At 45.0% G+C, this 21790-nt stretch overlaps 3 protein-coding genes across 6 annotated transcripts; 2 read left to right on the top strand and 1 right to left on the bottom strand.

The window, feature by feature from the left end:
* Window positions 1-1563: 1563 nt before the first annotated feature.
* Window positions 1564-21314, bottom strand: LOC115610779 (probable E3 ubiquitin-protein ligase HERC4). 4 transcript variants are annotated; one of them, XM_030492775.1, is made up of 23 exons: window positions 21237-21314; window positions 20282-20414; window positions 19568-19644; window positions 18785-19006; window positions 17971-18062; window positions 17237-17367; window positions 16300-16448; window positions 15906-15982; window positions 15355-15449; window positions 14083-14142; window positions 13447-13549; window positions 13107-13290; window positions 12597-12775; window positions 11027-11125; window positions 10240-10344; window positions 10035-10157; window positions 6756-6896; window positions 6504-6670; window positions 5429-5495; window positions 5147-5226; window positions 3919-4102; window positions 3435-3534; window positions 1564-2805 (listed from the first exon to the last, which is right to left on the bottom strand). In XM_030492775.1, the coding sequence occupies exons 1-23, from the start codon at window positions 21298-21300 to the stop codon at window positions 2591-2593; spliced, it is 2847 nt and encodes a 948-aa protein (XP_030348635.1). In that variant the 5' UTR covers window positions 21301-21314; the 3' UTR covers window positions 1564-2590. The 4 variants fall into 4 exon arrangements, with proteins under 4 accessions (XP_030348635.1, XP_030348636.1, XP_030348638.1 ...); XM_030492776.1 differs by having other exon boundaries at window positions 18827-19006; XM_030492778.1 differs by lacking the exon at window positions 3435-3534.
* Window positions 6556-8148, top strand: PYURF (PIGY upstream reading frame). Its single transcript, XM_030492780.1, has 2 exons — window positions 6556-7219; window positions 7389-8148. Exons 1-2 carry the CDS (start codon window positions 7026-7028, stop codon window positions 7528-7530), a joined length of 336 nt encoding a protein of 111 aa, XP_030348640.1. The 5' UTR covers window positions 6556-7025; the 3' UTR covers window positions 7531-8148.
* On the top strand, window positions 7539-8145 carry PIGY (phosphatidylinositol glycan anchor biosynthesis class Y). Its single transcript, XM_030492781.1, has one exon. The coding sequence runs from the start codon at window positions 7563-7565 to the stop codon at window positions 7791-7793; it is 231 nt and encodes a 76-aa protein (XP_030348641.1). The 5' UTR covers window positions 7539-7562; the 3' UTR covers window positions 7794-8145.
* Window positions 21315-21790: the final 476 nt, after the last annotated feature.

Here is a 21790-nt window from a genome sequence, read left to right as displayed (position 1 = left end):
TGGGTTAGATTATGCAGAGAACAGGTCTGAAGATACCCAAAGATGCCAAAATCTGCAGCTCATCCTGATTTCCAAAGCACCCCTCTTCTCTCCTCAAGCAGCTGAACAGCAGTCCAGTGTCGACAACCACGTGGGCAAACATGTGAATGTTGTGGTAATACGACTTACTATTCACTGGAGTTATCTCCACAAAGGAAGACAGGGTGGCAGCTTCCACCTGCCCCGTGAACCTTCTTCTAGTAGGTGTTTTCCTTCAGATTCCTTCACTAGGTGCCATTGGTAGCCCTCTGCTCCAGTGGGCCATGGCACAGACCTTCTAGCAGGGCTGTACAGAGGTAGCGATGCTCTATGCCTTGTCAGTCTTGCCTGCTCTCAGAGCTTTTCACCATGGCCACCTCAGATCCATCCTGGTCACATCAGCTACTCTGTCAGGCGCTTGCGCTTCTCTACAGGTCACATTGAGGTCAGACAAATGGTCTAAAACCAATTCCTGCAGCAGGTTCAATATACTTTGAAATAAAAGCAGGGCTTATTTGAGGGCAAATTAAAAATAGCCTTGAAAGTTACACTGGGCTTTAATCTCCCATGTGATGTTGCGTCATAAGTGATGAGAAGGAAATTCCTCCGCACTCTAAATAAACCTATTATCACTTAATCTCTAGTGGGTTGAAATCCAAGCAGGATACATCTTCTGTGCACTTGCACAGCACAGAAGAGCACTCCGGATTTCTAAGCCCTAACGGAGGCTTAGAAGAACATAAAAAAGGAAACAAGGAGCCAGGAGCAGGCTGGTGAAGCTAAGCTGCCACGACAGAAAGCTGTGACAGTGTGGCATCAGCCAGGTGTGGGATGGGGACCCGCCAGCTCAATGGAGACAACAGCTTGGGCTTCTGCCAGTTCCCTCTTCCCACAGAAATACTGCAGCAGGGTGGCACCTTTCCTAGAGGATACAGGCATCCCTGTGGTGTCCTGTCTGCCACAGGCTGGCGAGGGGGACAAGGGGTAGCTCTGCATGGGCCACATCCCTCACTCCCCTTGGCTGGCAGCTGGCATCCTCTGAGGCACTATTTGCCCTCTTCCTGTCACCACTGCCGTGCCACCTGCTTTCCTGGTGCCTGAGGTGAGTGCTTTACTACACTGTAACTTAAAAGGAAGCTTTCTTTTTCTTAATATGTAACAATGTCCTTTTAACTGAGCTGGAAACACTATCCTAACAGTCACTTCCAAAAAAGGTTTATATCATCTACTGGCATTTCAAAGAGGCAGCCTCCCTGGTCGAAGAGCACCTGCATGTGATACCCAACACGAAGTGAAGACAGAACAAGAGATTAAAATTGCTCTTTTTCTCACTTTCAATTTTTACATTAATCTAAAGCATATTCTGCACCAAATGTGGAAGACCTTGACTTGTTCAGCCTATGCAATGCATCTCTTTGAAACACATCTGCATCAGCCTTTGACTCCTCTTGTGAATGGCTTCTTCATATCAACGAAGATAGAAAACAGATACACTGTCACGCATAAGCAGCTGCCTAACTAAAGAAGAACACAACTACAGGCATGGAAATTTAATCAATCATCATTTAATTCACACAGTAAAAGTTTTCTTTATGTATGTATGTCCACCGACACATTTAACACACCAAAGGCAAGAGAAGACTGCTGAAAAATTATTGTCATCCTTCTCTACATACATATTTTTACACAAATAAAAAATACACCTCCTGTCTCTGCATCCTGCCTGACATTGTCAATATCATAGAATCATAGAATTGTTATGGTTGGAAAGGACCTTAAGACCATATAGTTCCAACCCCCTGCCAGTGCTATGCATTATTTTAACAAGGAGCTTCCAACAGCCCTACAAGCCTCATGTCCACAGGGTTCTGTAGACAGAGCTGTTCTGCAAGCCTAAAATTTTAATTGCCAAACATTTCATTAGAAGATATAAAGAAACATGACAAATATCACAGTGTTATAACACTAAATAACAAGTCCATTAATGCTTTACAAATACAGCTTTTGACAAAGTCTAGGAATGATAAATTCTCATCCTAAGAACTTCTTTCAAACAAGTCAAAGGCCATATCCAGGTGCTCTCCTTCAATTCACAGTTTACAGGAACACGTCTCCCCAGTATTATTTGCTCCCCAAAAGAATCCTTCACTAACAGAGATTAAAACTTTACCCTAGGTTCCTCCTGCAATGACAACTGCTTAGCATGTACTGGCTGTATGTTTGGTAATGTACAAACCACAGAATCCCTGCTGCTCAAAGTTTACCAATGAAACAAGATCAGCACAGCGCAAACCAGATGCATGTATATGTAAATATATGTGGTTATTAGCTTGGTTCCTGGAAGTGTGTTAAATAGGATTCTTCTTTCCTAACTTTATAATCTAACAATCAAGTATCTGGTCTAAGCTCATTTTTGTAATCAATACAAAATCTCAGTGAATACATGCACTCAAGTGCAGTAAAAATAAGACAAGGTAGAAACCAGTAAATTGGGATTATTAAGAGAAAAATATGACAAGTGAAAAAAAGGCTTGTTTTCTTATTTTTGCTTTAAAGCGCTCCTGACCAAGAGTTAGGACAAGCCAAAACTTTCATTATGCTCTATGGCATAGAGCAACTTCTTCTTGAGTATTCTTTTACTGCTGTATCTGGGGAGGAACAAAATGTGGTGGCAGGTATTGGCAACAAGATGGAGCTCATCTGGATTTTCTGCTTGAGGATCTACAATACAAAACTTAAAATGCTCCAGTTCATAGGCAGAGATTCGATCAGATCCTGTCAGAAAAACTGAAGGAAGGGAAAAAACAAAAACAAGTTAGCAAATTAAAAACACAACAGAACAACCCCCACCAAGATAATATTATCACAGGATGAAAACCATGAGGGAAAATTAGTGTTAAAATATGGCTATTTCCATAAGCTAATTACCTGTTTTGTTGAATTTGCACCTCTTGCCAATTCATACTTACGTAGAATTTCTCTTCTACTTACATAGATTTTGTGCATGAGAAAGGCCAGGCTAGGCTTGACCTTCTACATTCAAAAAGGATGAGCTAGCTTCTGCAATCCCTTGAGAAAGCTAAACTGCTTACGTCAACACAGGCTGCTCACACAAGCTGAGGCCTCTGACCAACAACTTGATGATAACCACAAAAGTAAGGGATAAAGTAATTGCAAGGTTCAAAGTGGTCAGATGCACTCAGGCAAGCCCCAGCGGATGTGAGGAGGTCAGAGCTGTATCTGTGCAATTCTTTTTGTCACTTCTTTGTGGCTTTCACTAGGAAATGTGGCAGCGGGTGGGGAAAATGTCAAAAAGCTGTTTGGAACTATAGTAGTTTTCATGTGCAAGCATCTAAAATGCATATCGTGGTGGGGAGAAAAAGGCTAGTAAAAGTTCAAAATGCCTGATATATTACCAAGAAACATTTTCTTTTTTTCTTCTGGGAGTTTGTGAAACACAATCCAAAAATTCCTGATGGTTTTATCTAAACTTTTATACCGTCCATACATCACGCTCTGTTGAAGAGATAAAACCAAAACAAGCCCATTAATCCTCACTAGTTCTATTTTTATTTAAAGCAACAAGTTTACCCAATAAATTTCATAACTCTGTTTGCAGATACTCAAATCCTCTTAACCTCTGGAATCAACTTGTTCATTTGTTTTTCAAAGATTCATATGACAATCCTTGAGCTACAACTTGATTTTTAGTCTCCTTTATTCTTGTTCCTGATTTAGGATTAGAAACAGACTCGAAACAATGACAAGAATCAAACAAAGAGAAAGTCCCTTGAGCTTCTGTTTTTCTGTTTATGGCCTATGCACTCAATAGAAGAGCAGGTCAGGAGGAATTTATGCTCAATAGATATAACACAAGTATACTCTGCTTGTACCCAGTACCTTTTCCAGCAGATGCCAGTCATATTTTGTGTGTCCCTGGAGAACAGTCTGGAGCTCCACAGGGAGAAACATCTTCCACTTTCTACCTGGGCAGCCTCTTAAAAACCCTTGCATGAAGGCCTCAAATGGCTTCTGTATCGATTCATTTAACACATAATTCACGTACAAGTCAACAAATTCTTTCCTGCAAAGATATTTTGAATCAAACAAGCAATGCAATAGGTGTGCTTTTAAAAGGAGAATTATAGAGAACTTTATTCCTTATTCCTTTATTCTGTATGACCTGCTCTACTGAAAAGACTTAGTCTTTACTGAAAGAGGTCATCACTGCCAATTTTTTATTCACTGGATAAGCTGGGAGGATCATCACAAATAAAAGAGATTGCTGGCCACCATGGATTCATTTTGATCAGACTCTTTGTACTTCATGTGAACACTCCAGTGAAATCCTATCAGACACTTCACTATTGAGATGGAATCTAGCAGACCTAAATGGTGTAAATTCAGCAAAACTCCCAGTGAACGGCCAAGAATTACCCTGAAATAAAAATAGATATTTGCACATCTGCTAATCAGTACAGTTCCACTCTTCTCTCTGTGATGGGGATTCGTTTAGTGACTTTGCACATGTACAATCAACTCAGTGTAAACACTATACTTCAAGCTTCATAAACAGACCTTTCATGCATACCTCAGATGGGTCCTCAGATCATGTGCATCACCCAGGCGAGAGACCTTCTCTCTGCCCCCTGTGCTGAGGTTCATACTGACACAATACATTATTGACAGGTTGCTCCTTTTCTGTTACATACAAAACACGTTCCATATACGTAACTAAACAGAAAACACTTTGCTCATTAAAAAAAACGTTACAGAGGTGTACCTACAGCTGGATTTCCCAGACAAGCAGTCTGTATTTCCTGAAAAATGTTGTTCAGGGGTATTTTATACATTTGTTAGGAATTTCCCTGATAAGGCCAGGCACCTCTGTACGTACAGGTGCCAGGATGTCCAAGGATCCCCCTCTTATCCACTGCTTGCACTAACTGCCAATATCTGGCACATATGCAGCCCGTACAGCAAGAACCAAAAGCATACAACCCACCGGACCAAGACCAATGGCACAATGCTGACATTCAATATTTTCTAAGAGTATATGGGCATGGGTATAGATATGGTATTTTATACGCTCATAACAAGACAACAGGGTAAGAAAAAGGAAACCAACCTGTTATCCATAGTGACAGGGATGTTGGCACCATTTTTTTTAAGTTCAACAACACCTGTGGAACCTCCTTCTTCCATTATCTACACAAATAAATGAAAACATTAGGTGCTATATCTATATATGACAGACACGTGTGCTATATCTATCACTCTTTCTTTCTGCAGGGCCTGACACAGCACTCTTGTTAGTTGGCAGTTTGCAGGCAAGTTGTGTCATTTGCAGCGGACCCTGTCATGCCCAAGTACATGCATGGCATGTCTGAATGGCACAATAATGTCCTACCGTGAAGTTCATGTCCAGGCTCTCAAGGACATGATCGCATTCTTCATGCAAAATTCCTTGAAGACTCCTTTCAAAAAACAAAGGGGAAAAAAAGAGAGAAGAAATGTGACCATTCAATGCACTTTCAAATTCCACTGAGTGGTATTTAAATGCAGACACATACAGAACATCTATACTCACACAGACCCTTCATATATGGCCCTAAACTGATCTATACACTCATGTCCCACTGCTGCCAGGAGCTAAGGGCAAATGCCTTCACTGCCAAGCATGTCAAGCAAGTCCATCCTCATGCCCTGTGGAGATAACTTTACACAAAGTTCAGTGGGAAGTGGGCTTGGACCACAGCCTTATTCTTCCAGATATCACCTAGTGAGGAATTAAGTGTGGACCAGCGGTATGATCTGGGAGAACTGTTTTGGGCTGCATCACCTCTCTAAGTATTGCAGGCCACTTGATATTTCTGTCCCCTGAGGACATTTTTGACCTCAACACAGTCACTGGCTTGTGGGATGGGGTCCTCATCTTCTCAGCTGTTCACAGCACTCCTGTGGGAAGCTGGACTTCAGGGGCCTAGAAGCTTTATGTTGGTGTCAGCAACACCTCTCCCCGCTGTATCTGCCTGAGATCTCATTTCCCAGCACGTGGAAACCCTGCATGCAGGTCCTCAGATTTGGTACAACTGCAGCATGTGGTAATACCGTGCTGGCGCACAGCAACACTACGGAATAATTACCAAGTCAGAGAAAAATCCAACATTAGTAATGGGGTGCTTAGTTCTTTCCAAGTTGCAACTACAGCTCAAAGTGGTGTGAACTATGTATTCACACGAAGCAGGAACCTGACCCCTTCTAAGCCATGGGGACTGGCTTTTTATCTTGGCAACGCCAGCCTCTGTTTGACAGCAATATCCATGCCCAGGACAAGGAGCACCTTGGAAACCTGTGCCAACACCAAAAGCAGCTGCCACGGGCACCCTGACTACGGCCCGGGGCACCTCCGTGCGCACGCCCAAGCTGGGAGACCCGCCTGGGCTGCGGTTCCCCGCAAGCGCTGGGGCCGCCCCGGCCCGTACCGGCCCACGTCTGGCAGCAGCTCCTCGAGGTCCTCCAGAGTGGGCGCCAGGCCCAGCAGCTTTCTGTAGAGAGCGCGGGGGAAGGAGAAGGGCGCTATGCACCCGTTATACAGCGCCATCCCGCACAGCGTCCCGATCCGGAACAACGCGTCCTCACCGCCCGACGCCTGCTTAAACACAAGCACACAAAGGAAGCCGTGACTGCCCCTTCCCGGGAGCAGGCTCCCCTCACCCCCCGCGCCGGCCCCTCACCTGGCTGGGCAGCCACATGAGGCCGGAGGCGACGCGGCGGAAAGCCCCGGTGATGGGCTGGCAGAGAGTCCTGACGGCCACGCTGAAGAGCTCCTGCGACAGCCCGCCTTCGTCCACGCCCTGCTCGCCGGCGAACGACACCTGCGGGCACCGAGACACCCATCGCGCCGCGGAGAACGGCACGGGGGTGCGCGGAACGCCTGTGCCCGCCCCCAGCGCAGCCGGGCCGGCTGCCGGCGCACCGGAAGCGGCGCGGCCCGGGGAGCGGCCATGCTGCGCGGCGGAGGGCGCGGCGCGGCGGCGGTGCTGCGGCGGGCGGCAGCGGGTGGCCGCGCTGCGAGCGGCGGGCACGGACAGCAGCCGGACCCGGAGCAGGGCCACGGCCAGGGCTCAGCGCGGCCGCAGCCGCTGGAGCCGTCGCTGCTGAGCTTCCTGGTGTGCCCGCTCTCCAAGCGGCCGCTGAGGTGAGAGGAAAGGAAGGGAAAGGGAAAAGGAAAGGGAAACCCGGGTCGCGCTCTCGCTGCCCGCCCTTGGCCTGCTGCCGCCCCGAGTCGAGCGAGAGGGGATGCCAAAGGGGTAAACCCAGGTTATTCACTCCTGTTGTTCTCGTTTCCCCCTGACTTGCCTGGCCAGGTACGAAGAAGCTACCAACGAGCTCATTAACGAGGAGCTGGGCATTGCGTACCCCATCATTGACGGCATCCCCAACATGATCCCAGAGGCTGCCAGGATGATTCGGAAGAAGCCCCCCGCTGAGGACTCGAAGCAGGCGTGAGGACCCGCAGCCACTGCAGTGAAGTGGGGCTGATGGCCGGAGGAGGCATGCTCCCCTCTCTGCCCACGCTGACCGTGCTGGTGCCCCTCCTGTCCCTAGCAGGCTTGTTTTACTCGGCCAGCATAGATGAGACCTTCCCACAGGGCTGCACCAGCACAAGCAGCTTATGTTTCTATAGTCTCCTCCTTCCTATTACGATACCAGTTTATGTGTTCTTCCACCTGTGGACCTGGATGGGGATTAAGCTTTTCAGGCACAACTAGTGCAATGCATTTGCTAACTCCTGGGCTTCTGTAAAGTGACGCAGTTCATTTAATCTCATCTGGTATTGCAGTTGGTTTGAGAGAGTCCCCTTCTGGCACTAGTGACTGTCATAATTTTCCTAGTACTCTCTGGAACTATGAAGTCCTCTGCAGCAGCCTATTATTTAATTACTCCAAGGCAGATAAAGAGAAAGAATAACAAGAAGTACTAACTCCTTCTAGTGTATCCCATCAAGTGTTGTGCATTTGTGGTGGCACTAATGAAAATCTTCTAGGTAGTGATCGTTTTTATGAGGAAGAACTGTACCCTGACTGAAATATCTTAAATAATAAACAATGATAATGAGCAGCAGTATGAATCTTCTCTCTCTGAATTACAAGTGCTGGTTCCGTTTTGAACTGATGCGTGTATTGAAATATATTTGTGTCACTGTCAGAGTAACATAAATTGGGCTGATGTTTAATAACATAATTTGAGTTAAATGAGAAGATTTATGTGGGCGATACACTGTATCTCCAGTAGCTGCTTATTTTTACTTTTTTCTTAAGAAAAAGATGGGGAAAGGACAGTGCCACAGAAAAGATGTACTTGTGCATTTGGGGGGTTTTCTTAAAGTGGCCTCCAGCATATCTGCTTAGGAGATGTATGTCCCTGTACTACTTGTTAAATATGTCTGAGTGCCCAAGTTTTATAGCCAGGCTGGGTCCTCTTCGTCAAGGAGGCATCTCATGAAAGGTCAGAGGAAAATATTCCAGCCGAGCCCAAGATTTGGAAACCAAGTGAGCAGCTACAAATGCTTTTTAGGTACATGGGATATCTTTCCCTTTAGCACTATCTCTTCCTCAGCAGAGAGAGAACAGAAGATCTGTTCAATACTCCAACCTTTCCTGTTTTCATTTGCAGTAACACTAGAGAACAGAGTGACAGACCACACTGAGAGTGTCATGTGCAAAGTTCTCATTACTGCCCTACAAAATTGTCTTAACAGGATGCAGCTGTGAAGGGGACAGGTTAATGCTACGATAATCTGTTCCAAAGCTTGCTTTTTGATGTTTTGCAGGGGTTGGTTTATAACTGCAACACAAATGCATTAATGCCCTTTCCTGCTGAAAAATCCTGAAATGCAGCACCCAGTTGTAAATACTGCAGACCTCAGTGTCTCTTGGTAGGCTACTAATAGTGCAGTCAAATTGATCAGGCTGCTTCTGGCCAAATAATGCTGTGATGCACAGCATGAAAGGCAAGAGGTGTATTCAAAGGCTGACTCCAACTAAGTGCAGCACTTTGTTGGAGCTCCTTGTACAATCAGTGGAGAGAAACTCTAGGTCTAGAAGGCAGCACAGGGCACAAGCCTTATCGCCTCTGTAAATAAATGCCTCCTTCAGCTCAAATAATGATGAAGTGGAAAGGAAAGGTAGCTCCAGAAGCTGTTGTGAATCTTCTCCTAAGCGTACAGGAAGGAAAAGCTTTGACAGCTCTGGCTGGCGAGAAGGCTCACTTGGAAAGAACCAGAAGTGGGTAACAGGGCAGTGAGGTTGGCAGTTTCTGCTGCAGAGGTGTGCCAGACTGATGGCCCTTGTGCTAGTGACTGACACTCACATGGTCCCTGCGCTGAGCTCTGCCCTGGGGCAGGTGCTCTTTTCCCTCCTCAGGGCTAGCACTGCAGTGCCTGAAGAAAACACAGCTGCCAGGACCTTTGGGTTTGCATGGAAATGACAGACTAAAGCCACATGGAGAACAGCAGCATTATACTCAGCTTTTCATCTCTCTGACTGGCACCCTCCTCCCTTTCCTTTCAGGCAGCATCTCCATGAAAGAAATGGCTTCTGTGGTTGTGTCATTTGCTGGCCTCTAAGGTTGGCTCCCCATCCACCAGGCTTTTCACATACAGCAAACTGGCCTTTAAAGTAATAGTAACAGACTTTGCCAATTACCTGTTTCCTGAGCAATCCTATTACGTTACCTCAAAGCAACCTCACAGTAAATAGCACTGCCACTTGCATTTTACTTACACCAACAGAGCTTGATGGCTACCTGGAATCAGTATGTCTGATACTGCCCTCCAGATTTACTCTATGTCCCTCGTGGAACATGTTCTATGATAATGTGATGAGTAGTTGTTTTGTTGTATGCTCAGCGAATACTGAAATCCTTCTACCAATATTTCAGTAACACTGAAAACCAAAGAATCCTGCAGCAACATATTTAGAGCTAACAAATAATACAGTTTGGTCTCTTACCTTTAAGATCTTCCTGAATTGCTGGGTTGTTGCACGATTTAAATGGGTCCATATGTCTTGCAGAAGGCATTGTCTTCTGACTGGAAAAAACCACTCTTCATTGCCCATTGCTATTATGTGTGTCTGAAGATTGAAGTAACAGTCTGTTAGCAGTGTATCAATGTGTTTATTTCTTCTAAATTGTAAAAAAAATGCCAACACTTACATCTGTAGAGACACTGGACAGAGCATTGCATTCTGCAGAATGAACATTAATCTTGTCTTGCATGTCAAAGATGCATGGATATTCCGTCAGCTTCCATAGGGCCATCTGAAATGAAAAGGAAGAAAGAAAAGGATATGTCAGTCTGTACCCTGGTCAACTCCCGTATCTCTGTTGTGTACACAAACACTATACCAACAGCAGCACACTTTCTGAAAGCAGCTTCCAAGTGCTTCTGTGAGTGGGAAACCTTGACAGAGGAGCACCTGGACTGTCCCTACAGGCAGACACTTGTGTTACAGTGCCCCAAGAATAAAACAATGATTTTAATAGCATCTTTCATAATTCAGCTAAACCAAAACAGGCAGTAAAAATGTCCTGGATACTCATGTTATGGTACATTGTTAAAAACTGTTGGATTTATAATCCGTAATACCAAAAGTAGAAACTGGTATACAAAATAATCTAACTCAAAGTGTTACACCTCCACTGTGATAAGGCAGCGACTTCAAGTAATGTCCTATGTGGCTTTTGATTTTATACTGTTTCTCAAACCTCCTCCTCTGTTCTGGTTAATTGGTACGAAGTTGGTAATTAGCAAATGAAAGCTTCTGAAAGAATGAGGCAGTTGCCCTGCGAATTCCAGCCAGATTGCCAGAAAAGTGCATTTTTTGCCTACGAAGCCCTTACTATCCACGTTTCCATTTCTTGCTGCTTCCTGTGATATATCAGCTAATTTAAATAAAACAGAAAAAAGTGGTTTGCACTGCTGGCAAGATTTTATACTTACGTTTTTCATATTAAAGGACCAAAACATTATGATAATCGGTTTCACTTCAGGCACATAGAAGTTGTTTTCTTGTACTCTCAAGCCAGTTCTGGAGTTCACCTGCATTGATACACACAATATGAAAAGGGGCATCAGCAGATCAAGTGAGCTATGAGTCTGTGTGGCAGGACAGGACTGAGGAGTAACAGGGCTTTTCTTGCAGAAAGAGCTCTGAGACCCTGCACAGAAGTGGAAGGATAGAAGTGCTACGAGAAGCGCAGTGCTCAACAGTAAGTCGTCTCAGAAAGCCATAAACTAGCAGGAAGGCAATTTTCATTTACAATGAAGATCCCTTAACAGGGCTCCATCAGGAAAGGTATGTTTCACTTTGAGCGTCCTTCATGTTGCAGGACAATCTGAAGTTCCCTATTCACATTCAGACTTGTTGCCTGGCAAAGACACAGTGTGGTGGGGGACAGTGAACACGTAAAGTTCCAAATGATGCAACCACTTACAGAGAAGTAGGCCTGCAGCACTTTAGAGTTTATTCATCTGTATAAATACAGATACAAGAGTCTAAATTTTGAGGCCCAAATCTGCATTCTCAGTCAAAAGGATATTAAATTCTGAACAAAATCTAACGACTCTCTCTCACATCACCATGTGGCAGTATTTAAAGGGTGGCTACAAAGATGGAGACTCCCTTTTTGCAGGGAGTCACATGGAGAAGAGGAGGGATAATGGGCACAAGTTACTGCTGGGGAGATTCCAGCCGGGCACAAGAGGAAAATTTTCACAGTGAGAACAATCAGCCATTGGAATAATCTCCCCAGGGAAGTGGCGGATTCCCCAACACTGGACACTTTTAAGATTCAGCTGGACAGGGTGCTGGGATAGCTGGTCCAACCTTTCTTGGAAAAGCATTGACCTAGACTAGATGATCCTTGAGATCCCTTCCAACCTGGTACTCTATGATTCTATGAAGTGCATGCTTGAGCTCTTGACTTTCCTAAACTTTGAACATCTCAGCAGGAGAAAGGATTTTTGTCAATAAGAATACAGTTGCTGCCCCCTTTCTTCTCACTGTTTGAATGCAGCTAAAGATGATCTAATTCTACTGTCCCAGAAAATCTCTCAGGTAACAGGCTTTTAAAGCATCACACAGCATTGTTGTGGCAGCAACGATGTGCCAGGCAGGTGGGTTGCCTTTTAAATGCTGTGAGAAGTTACTGGGGTGAGGGATCTCACCAGCAGAAAGGAGAATGGGCATGCTACATAATGGACACCACATCCATAGCTCTGTACGCACCAATGCATGCACACCACTCTCACACCACTGAAAGCATCCCCTCCCGCCAGCGGCTATCGCATACTTGAAGCTCTTAATTTCTACAGAGGCATGACTCAAGAGCAGGATTCCTTCAAAGCTATGACGTTGTAGAGCCAAAGAGATTCCTGAAGCAATGTCAAATGACGAGGCCCCATCTTCCCTTTGTAAGAAGGAAACCCAGAAAATTCAACAAGTAAAAAGGATTAAAATATTCTAACTTGTACTGATACTCATCTAATCAGGACCCAAACACCTTCTTACCTGGTAAAGAATCTGCAGTATTTGCAGAGTCACTGTTTCATGTGGGCGCAGACTGAAGGGGTCTCTTTGGTCATATATGAGTTCTATTATAAACTGAGATAGGTTTTTCTGGGAAACCCTCTGATATAGAATGACCAGCTCCTTTAAAAATGATGTTTCTAGATTTGACCACAGGCATTCTGTAAAGGAAACAGCTAGTGAAGTATCCGTAAGAGGTAAACGTGAATAACTGCAATTTTTGGATGAAGCTGCATTTTCTCTTTTTATCAAATGAACTAAACAAAAAAAAGTGCTTAATTTTGCACTACAAAAATTAGTAAACCTCATACTGAGGGTTTTGGGGTTTTTTTCATGTGTCTTGTTGCATAGTCCCCATGTTTCTGCTTCTACCAAAAGCATTTCTTTCAGGCTGAACTCTGGAACAAATTACATCAGCGATACTTACTCTTGCTCCTCATCTGAAAATAACCAGGCATTTAAATCATTCAATCTATCATCATAAAATCTTACCAAGAGTTTGCAGGTCCTTTGACTGGAGCTTTGTGATGGCTTGTGCTAGAAGCCGGAGAGAACGGTAAGAGCTGTCGTTCTCTCCCTGCAGAAGGAAAGGCAAGATCAAGTAGACTCTGAAATTTTCAGGTGAGATGGGAGAGGAAGACAACGATGGCAGTAACTTCTCAATCTCCTTTTGCACCTTCAGAGGAAAGAAACAAAAACAAAAGAAAGAAGGGTTAAAAATCTGATAATGTTTTGCCAAAATCATCTCTGAATTAGTTTGGCATGAAATTCCCAAGTTTCATGCACAAATCCAGAGCTCTGCATGGTGAGAATCCTTATCCCAAATCCTTACCTTCTGGAAGACGTTTCGCTTCTTTCTGATCTTCTCATAAAAGCATTTCACTTGTGACATGTCTACACCTGAGACTTCTTTGGAAGTTTTGAAATGTTTGTCTCTATCACAAAGGAAAAAAGGGAACACCAAATGATGTGAGAAGCTGTTTTTTGTTACTGACTGAATAGTGAAGCATCCCAGCATCAGAAAATACTTGGAAAGTTCAGTCCCAAATCCAGTACGTGTAATTTCATCTGTTCTAAGAAGATACTCTCACTCTGGTGTGACCTGATTAATATTCTGTCCTTCCTGTCTTGTGGTGCTGTGCACTATTAATGGTAGGCTTCTTGTCTTTCACCCCAAAATGACTTGCACTTGAGTGACAGAAAGAGCTATTATGGATCCTTTGGGAGCTGTAATATAGCCTAAAGGTATTATCATCATCTCACTAGAATGTTAGCTTCTGTAACAAATTTCAATAGGACTGGGGGGATAAACCCCTTAATTTTAGCTTTGGCTTTAAAAAATACAGACTTGCTTCTTGCAAATTCAGATACGACTGATCTTCTCTACGTACATGGCCTAAAATAACACTTTCTGGTCAGTTTACATGCAGCCAATATGTTCTGTTATATCTAAGTCCGTGCACGCTACCTTTTCTCCAGGAAGCTTCCATTGATGCAAGCCTCAGATGAAAAGATCACGCTGATATTCCTGATAGTGGAAAACAAACCAAAGTCAATCCCTTCAGGTTTTTAATTCTGAAAGAACAAGAAACGTGTGTACGAGTGTGTCTGCACCTGACCACATAGAACTTTTCTTAGCGCCACTTTTCTTAGACAGCACTGCAGAAGACATCAGTTAGTGATCTTCAGCAAGTCACCTCCGCTGTCCTGGGCCTTGTAAGGGAACCTGCTCAAGGGCCCCTCACCAGCCTTGCATGCTGACAGGTGTTATGATGGGGCTATCTTTTCCTGACAGGTTAGGACATTATCTATTTTTGTTTGCTATGCAAAATAAAAGGCACTGCAGCATGGGAAGGAAGAGGAACCCCTCCACAGACAAGATCTTTGTAGCATGCTGGGGGAAAATCCATCAGGGTATGCATTTGCTGCTGCATGAAAGCTGGGTTCCCAGTGTCTGGAGAGATGCTAGATTTACTCTGTATTACCCGTATTCCTGGTTCTATTCTTATTAAAGCAGCAATTTTATCAAGCGATTTGCTGTCAGGCCCTTCCTACTGAGATCTGGAATGAACCCTCTCTCTCACCCTCTCAACAACCACTTTCCATATGATCCAAACCATACCAAGAGTGGTCAGGGAAATACTTTAGATCCAAAGATTCAAGATTTTTAAATGCTCAACATCAGCAGCTGGAGCCAGACTTGTCCAAAGAAAATACCTCCCACATAAGATCTGAAAGAAAGACTACATAATCATAATTCTCAGCCATAAGTGTAAGGCTTCCCACAGTAATATATACTTACTGCTTTCGAAAATGGGATCACTAATTTGAAATGCTGACACACACAAAACATTCCAGTTAGGGTACTCTGGATTACAATTTTTGCACAAGGCCTTGGTCTGCAGACCAAATCTTTCACTGATTTAGCTTGTCTGTTCTTCATGAACTTAACCATTTTCTGCATGAACTTAACCATTCTCTGTCTGCAGGACAGGCTTCTGAAGCCAGGCACTAAGTCTGCTCTGTTCCTGAAAAAGAGTTATTGAAGGGCTGTTCCTTATCAACATCTATTTTTCCTGTGCAAATCCTAGATAAGAAGTGCAGTACGAGATTTTGTCTCAGCTAAATTCTTGAACATCAGTTCCTACAACAGTCTCCAAAGAATAAAAATTTTTAGAGAAAATCATGTATTAGGGAAAAAACAAAACAAAACAAAATCGACACCAGGCTTCTGACCTACTTTTTTATACTTTCCCAGTGTTGCGAACTGGAATTAGAAATCCATGCATCCACTTCTTTATCCTTCAGAGTGGCAATTCCATCCAAATGGGTGCTCTGTGTGAAATGCATGGAAATATTGACAAGATTACAGGTCTAGCAGATGGGATTCTTTTTTTGAATCCAATCATTACAAGAAGATTTCAGCCTAAGTTTGGACAAATTAATGGTCATCCAGCATGATCAAGATACATTCAACACAGAACATAATGTATGTAACATATAATAAATAATATATAATATATAATATATATAATATATAATACATAATACATAATATATAATATATTATATATGTTATATATAATATATAATGTAATGTATAATATATAATATATAGTATATACTATATACTACAGATATACAATTGCAATACAAGTTAGTTTCTGGATAAGCATGGAAAGAACTGCCTGAGACATATATGAAGTTGGAGTGCTAAAAGCAGGACGGAAAATCCAAATGTTTCTGGCAGTAATGTGAACAATGGTAAAGTTAGAAACCATGATCGAATACCTGGTCCTCCTTGTAAAGGACAATACTTTGGTTTCCTCCTGCAGTAATTTCAATCACCTTTTGTGATGTTCTTTTTCCTGTGAAAGAATAAAAATATTCTCAAAGGAACTTTTGAAGAGACAGTCATTATCATCAGGGATTTCAGTGCACAGATGAGGAACAGTAAAAAAACACTCAGATAGTAGGTGTCTGTCTAAAAGTTGATTCTATGTGACCATTACCCGTGATGGTAAATCAAGCAGCAAATGGAACTACCCATCGTAGAGTCTGTTGGGATGACCAGGCAAGCATGAGGCATAATGTTAAGCCTCTCAGCATAGACATGAAATCAAGAAAGCAAACATCTCCCTGGAAGAAACCAACATAGATTGTACACATCCATAATCATTATTACTCTGACAGGATTGTCCAGTATTCGCTGGTATCTTGATGGGAAGTGGTATCAACTGGTTAGGCTCTGTCTCATCTTCCAGCTGCCCGTCTTCACCAGAACCAAACGAATAGACTTTGTCCAAGGAGGGAACATAGACCAGGGTGTGCTGTCTGTTTAGAAAAAGAAAAATGGTCATAATAAGCTAAAACCACTGGGCTAGTTAGAATAAAATTTACAGGTACGTTTTCATACTGGATAGCTGAGGCTTTTCTTTCAAAGTCCTGACAGTCCAGGTATAGAATCCCTTTAACTAAAGTCTTAGGACACTTCCTTACATAAACATTCAGCAATAAAGAAACATATGGACTCGAATTTCCTATACTATCTGCTAATGTTTGTGATTTACTCTTGTTTCAGATACAAAAATAAAGTGTTATGCATTGCTAGCTTCATGCCCTTCTGTTTTCGAAGGCACACCTTCCATGCTGCTGAGCCTGATACAAAGCCCAGGGAAGTTGAGAGGAGACTTTTTCTGGCCTAATTCCAGAAAGGCAGAATGAAATTGGATAATTATCACCACTCTTCGGTTCTTTCTAAGGACCCCCAGTTTGTCAAAGTGGATGAGAATTTGGTGACTTTCCCAATGCAGGATTTTGAGAGTCTTTCGACAGTCTTTCGCCCTTTGGGACCCAGTACACCCTTTGTTTCTTAAAAGAGAAAAAACCCAAGAGATTCTAGTGGCTTTTGCAGCTCTGTCCCTCTGCATGAGCTGAGGGTTCTGCTTTCACTGGGGTGGTGGCAGGAGGGTTGCTTACTCTTGAAAAGTGGACAGTATTCTGACAGTGCTGACCTGCTGGGACATAGGGATTTGAACATCCTGGTGACTCCCTCCCCACTTCCCTTCAGTGATTCCTCTAAGACCTTGACCTTAGAAGGCATATTATTGGTACTTGCCCACCTTCCACAGGCAACCTGCGAAACTCTTGCTCCCCACAGCTCGGCCACCACACGAGGCGTGAGTTCATTCCGGGTGGAGTTGTGACCAAGCTGGCCAGCCCCTCCTGCTCCAAAGGTGCACACCAGCCCCTCCTTGAAGATGAAGAAACAACCAACACAAGATGAAGGAACAACAGGATCACTATGTTATTAATGGCATTCAAATGCTCACCACCAACAGTGAGAATCAGTAAGACGTAGTATACTATATGGTAAAGTTCACTTCACATCAAGCCTAATCATACACTGTAATGTCCAAATCATTTAACTCCTGAGAAAAGCAATCTAATTCCCAAGAATAGCTCCCTGTTGCTGAAGAATTTTATTTGTATGAGTAAACCCTAGTGAATTAGCTACTGTTCACATGTTCTGAAGTTCCCAATATGTTATAAAAAAGAGAGTATTTTCAAAAAGCACTGAGGTTGAACTGCACCTCTTTGCGCCAGGAGTCCCATTCATCATGTTTGCATGCAGGTGAGGGGAATCTGAGAAAAGGCCAGTTTTCCCCAATAGCTTAGTTAGCATCCCCTGGGGATCATCTTCAGACTCGGATGGAAGCAGGTCCGAGTGCCTGCTATCCTAATTGCTAAATGCCATTGCTATCCTAATTCTTAAATGCCATCCTAATTTGTCTGTGCTTTTACCAGTGTATCTTTTCTTGCAGGGTGAGGTCTCAGACGCTGGCTTCAGACTCACCTTGGAGAGAACTGCAGTATGATCTGCCCCACACGAGATAAATACAGCCTTCCAGTGCTCTAATGCTCTGACGTATGATGGGCAGTCCCTATCTGGAAAGAAGATAGCACTGATAAAGTGAAAGAGTACTGGGGGGATCTCAGCACAAAGAAAGATTTAGAAAATAGGGGGGTTTAGCGCTTTTCAGTCCTTTCTTACAGCAATTCATGTATTTACCACTTGGTTTTGGGTTGTTTTCTACCCTCCACTGTAACACACTCTTTCTCACAATGTTCTGCATTTTTCATAGTATTTTCATTTACATTTGATATGTAACAAAATGCAGCGCTTTCACATCTGCTTGCCAAAAAGTACGTCAAAATATCTGACTCTCAAGGGTGTGGACTCATTCAGCTCCCGCTGACGTCAACTTCTGTCCGGCTAGAGCAACTTTGCTCTAGCTTTCTAGGTTTGCAGACAACGGATGATTTTAATTCTTCTCTCACCGTGTGTTTAGAGAGAATTAAAGAAGGCAAAGAGGTATAAAATTAGTTTATTTCATGCAAGACTACCTGGAGAGAGAGTTGGAGTGGAAAGAGACCTGAGACATATTGCTTTAAGAGCCCACACTGTCCAGCTGGCCACATAAAATTATTAAATTGGAAGTTATCTTGTAGAAATACAGCCCCTAAATCCCTTGTCCCTGATTGCCTTTCCTGGTCAGGAAACAAAGAACTTATCCAGATATACTTTCTTCAAAAGGCTTTGCTGTCCATTGCTTCTCCAGAGGGGCTTGACAGTCCTGAGGAACCCCTCCTGTGGCTGCAGTCCTTACCTTGCATGTCTCCGAGTCCCAGTTGGCCAAAATCGTTCTTACCCCAGGAGTACACAGCTCCAGAGAGTGACACGGCAGCACTGTGAGCTCCTCCAGCAGCAATCTGAGCGAGTGGGATGCCCTTTAGTCTTTCCACCAGCTGTGGTTGGGGGGTGAGCATGGCTTGGCTCCCCACTCCAAGCTGTCCATGGGTGTTCTGGCCCCACGTGAAGAGCTCACCTCCTTCACACACACACAACAAAAGAAACCAGCTCAGCCTTGCTGCTTCCCTTCAGTGTTTGCACCTTGGGAGTGGGAGTGAAAATCAGTGCTGTTTCTAGGGACGTAGCTCTGAGGTGAGACCATCATCTGTGGCCAAATCTCCCTGTTTGCTTCTGACCCCTTTGGGGCAGTCCCATGCTGCCCGTGTGACTCGGCACAGCAAGAATAAAGGCCAGGTGTTACCACCATACTTGCAAGAAGTTCCCAACCCGAGAGGGGCTCTAACTTAAGAATTACCAGGTCTGGTGACTGCAGAGTGGGATGGCCATGTCTGCTCTCCACAGCACACCTCTGCAGAGGGGTAGTGCTTGGGAACTGGAGAGAGACAGAACTGCAGGTCCTTGTGTGCTGGGAGGAAAGAGCAGTGCTGGCAGCCAGCACATCTCGTGTCCCCTGCCCACTGCTCATTACTCTGTAATGGTGTCACCAGCTACTGGAGTAGTTCAAACACTCCCTTTCTGAGAGCAAGCCTGCCATAGTGTGACTCCCGTTTGGAGGAAAAGTGTGCTTGAAAGACACTACCTCTGGTTAGAGCCATGGCATGCTGGTCCCCACACACTATTTGAACAATGTCATGGTTGTCTAGTTCCTTCACCAGCCTATAAGAAAAGGAAATAGATAGATGCTGTATCATGAGACAAAGTTAAGGAAGAAGGTTCTACGCTCATCAAGTCTTAGCAGATTTAGTGTGAATTACATGGAAAAATAAAGGTCACCTGTAAGTTGATTCACCCTGCTCTTACGCTATCCTCCTGCAGCAAGGCTAACTGATTTGATTGTGGTTTGCACCATGGGAAGCTGGAAGAGAATCAGGCTCAGCCCTGGGCAAGCTAACAGAAAATCCCACAGCGAGCTGCCCTGCCTGTTTTAGATGGTGCTTACCCACACAGCTTAATCAGAAGGTGGCAAGGTTCAGGCGTGCTTGGGTCCTTCAACCCCCGTTTTCCCAAGCCATGTGTAGTCTGCAAGTCATCTGCATTACTCTGGTATGCGCTACCATTAAGTTACAGATAAACTTATCTCTTGTACATCCCAAGCAGCTCAAATCCTGGTATTATCCTCAAAATCAGTGCACTTCTTGCTGGGTTAAAAAAGAAGATAGAGTTTGGGGTAATAGGAATGTAATGTGTTCCCTCTCTACAACAGGCCTCAGTTCTTCGATGTTACCTCTAGGAAAAGCAAACCACATTTTCTGACTGTTCCCATCCATACCTCCACCCTGTGAAAGCTTCTTACCTTGTCTTAGAGCAGCCAGCTGAAGCTGCAGCCCAGTGCTCAGAAAGCTTCCCATCAGGGGAGAGAACAAGCCTATGTGTTGCATCATGGTTTGAGCATTGCACCTTCTCCTTCCTCTGCATCCACACGTGCTCTGCAGAACAAATACAGACAGGTACGATGGTCACGCTAAGGCAGCAGACACCTTAACCATCTTGGCCCCCTCCCAACATCTCTGTATGCTCCTGCTTTCACCATGAGCTTCTGCTCCTCAGCAAAAAGTGAGACAAGTGTGTATGACTTCTTTTCTCAGACCTCCTGGGGTTTCAGTGTCCTACCCGCTGCTTGGTTTCATGTCAGAGGGCTCTCCTGGCTATCACTAAAAGACACTTCTCCCTCTTTTAGGCTGCTGTCACACCAGCCTCACCAGCTGTTGCTTCTGCACAGCTGAGGAGTGTCCCAGGGAGATAAAGCACTTCCTAAGGTATCTGACTGACCCAAGTTTGTCACAGCCTTGGGATGGCATGCCTTAAAGTCAGAGGTTTTACAAGACACTCGAGAAGCGACGATGGAAAACTCACACGTTGCCCATCTACAGCAGAAAGAAGTACCCTCTGGTCTACAGCTGAGGGGCTGCAGGTGCTTCCCTGACCATGAGGCCCCAGGTCTGCTCAGTCACTCGCGTGTAGCCCTGTGGCAGCGAAAGTGTCTGAGACCCAGGATGCCCAAGCGTGAAAGGTGGTCATCATCAGAGCCTCCCCTGGGTATACCTCACACCTCTGGCGTCCACCCTTCTCACACCTCCCCACCTTAATCCCAACATGCACCCAGAGAGGAAAACTCATGCCCCTTCCCCAGCTCGGTCTCCCTCTCCCTCGCCTCCCGTCTGCAGCTCCCTGGGACACCCTCAGGCACTTCCAGCCGGGGGGCACCCCACCGCTCCCACCGCCCCCCGACCGCTCCCGCCGGCCGGTACCTGCCGTGCTCTGCGGGGGGCCGCTCCCCTGGCCCCGCCGCCGCTGCCGCCGTCCCTCCGCCATCCCCCGCTCGCCGCCCGCCCAACAGCTCGGCAGCGCCGGGGCAGCACCGGCACAAAGCCAGGAACGCCCCGCCCCGGCGGGGAAACGGGAACCGAAACTGGACGGGTGCTGCGGCAGCGGGAGGAGGGGCTCGGCCCCGCATCCGCGGCATCTCAAAGTCTGGAGCTGAGAAACTCCGACCGGGCTCCACGGAGCTCCCGGCCCTCTGGTGACCGGAGATAGGGGGATAGGGGAAACGGGCAGAAGGGTGCCGGTGTGTTCCATGCGGAAAAGGCACCCGTTTGACTTTGTTATTCAGCCGCCTGTGTCCCTCTTACAGCTTTCTGTAAGCTCAGAAACGCACCCCGTTGCTCCCAGTACTGCTGCTTCGGCTGGGTGAAGGCAAGAGCAGGCGAAATGCCCGGCTTGGAAATGTATGGCTGAGAACATTGGGGCTGTTCAGCCTGGAGAAGAGAAGGCTGCGTGGAGACCTCACAGCAGCCTTCCAGTA

This window comes from Strigops habroptila, chromosome 7, assembly GCF_004027225.2.
Source record: "Strigops habroptila isolate Jane chromosome 7, bStrHab1.2.pri, whole genome shotgun sequence".
NCBI lineage: Eukaryota > Metazoa > Chordata > Aves > Psittaciformes > Psittacidae > Strigops > Strigops habroptila.
This window is presented reverse-complemented; position numbering and strand designations above follow the sequence as displayed.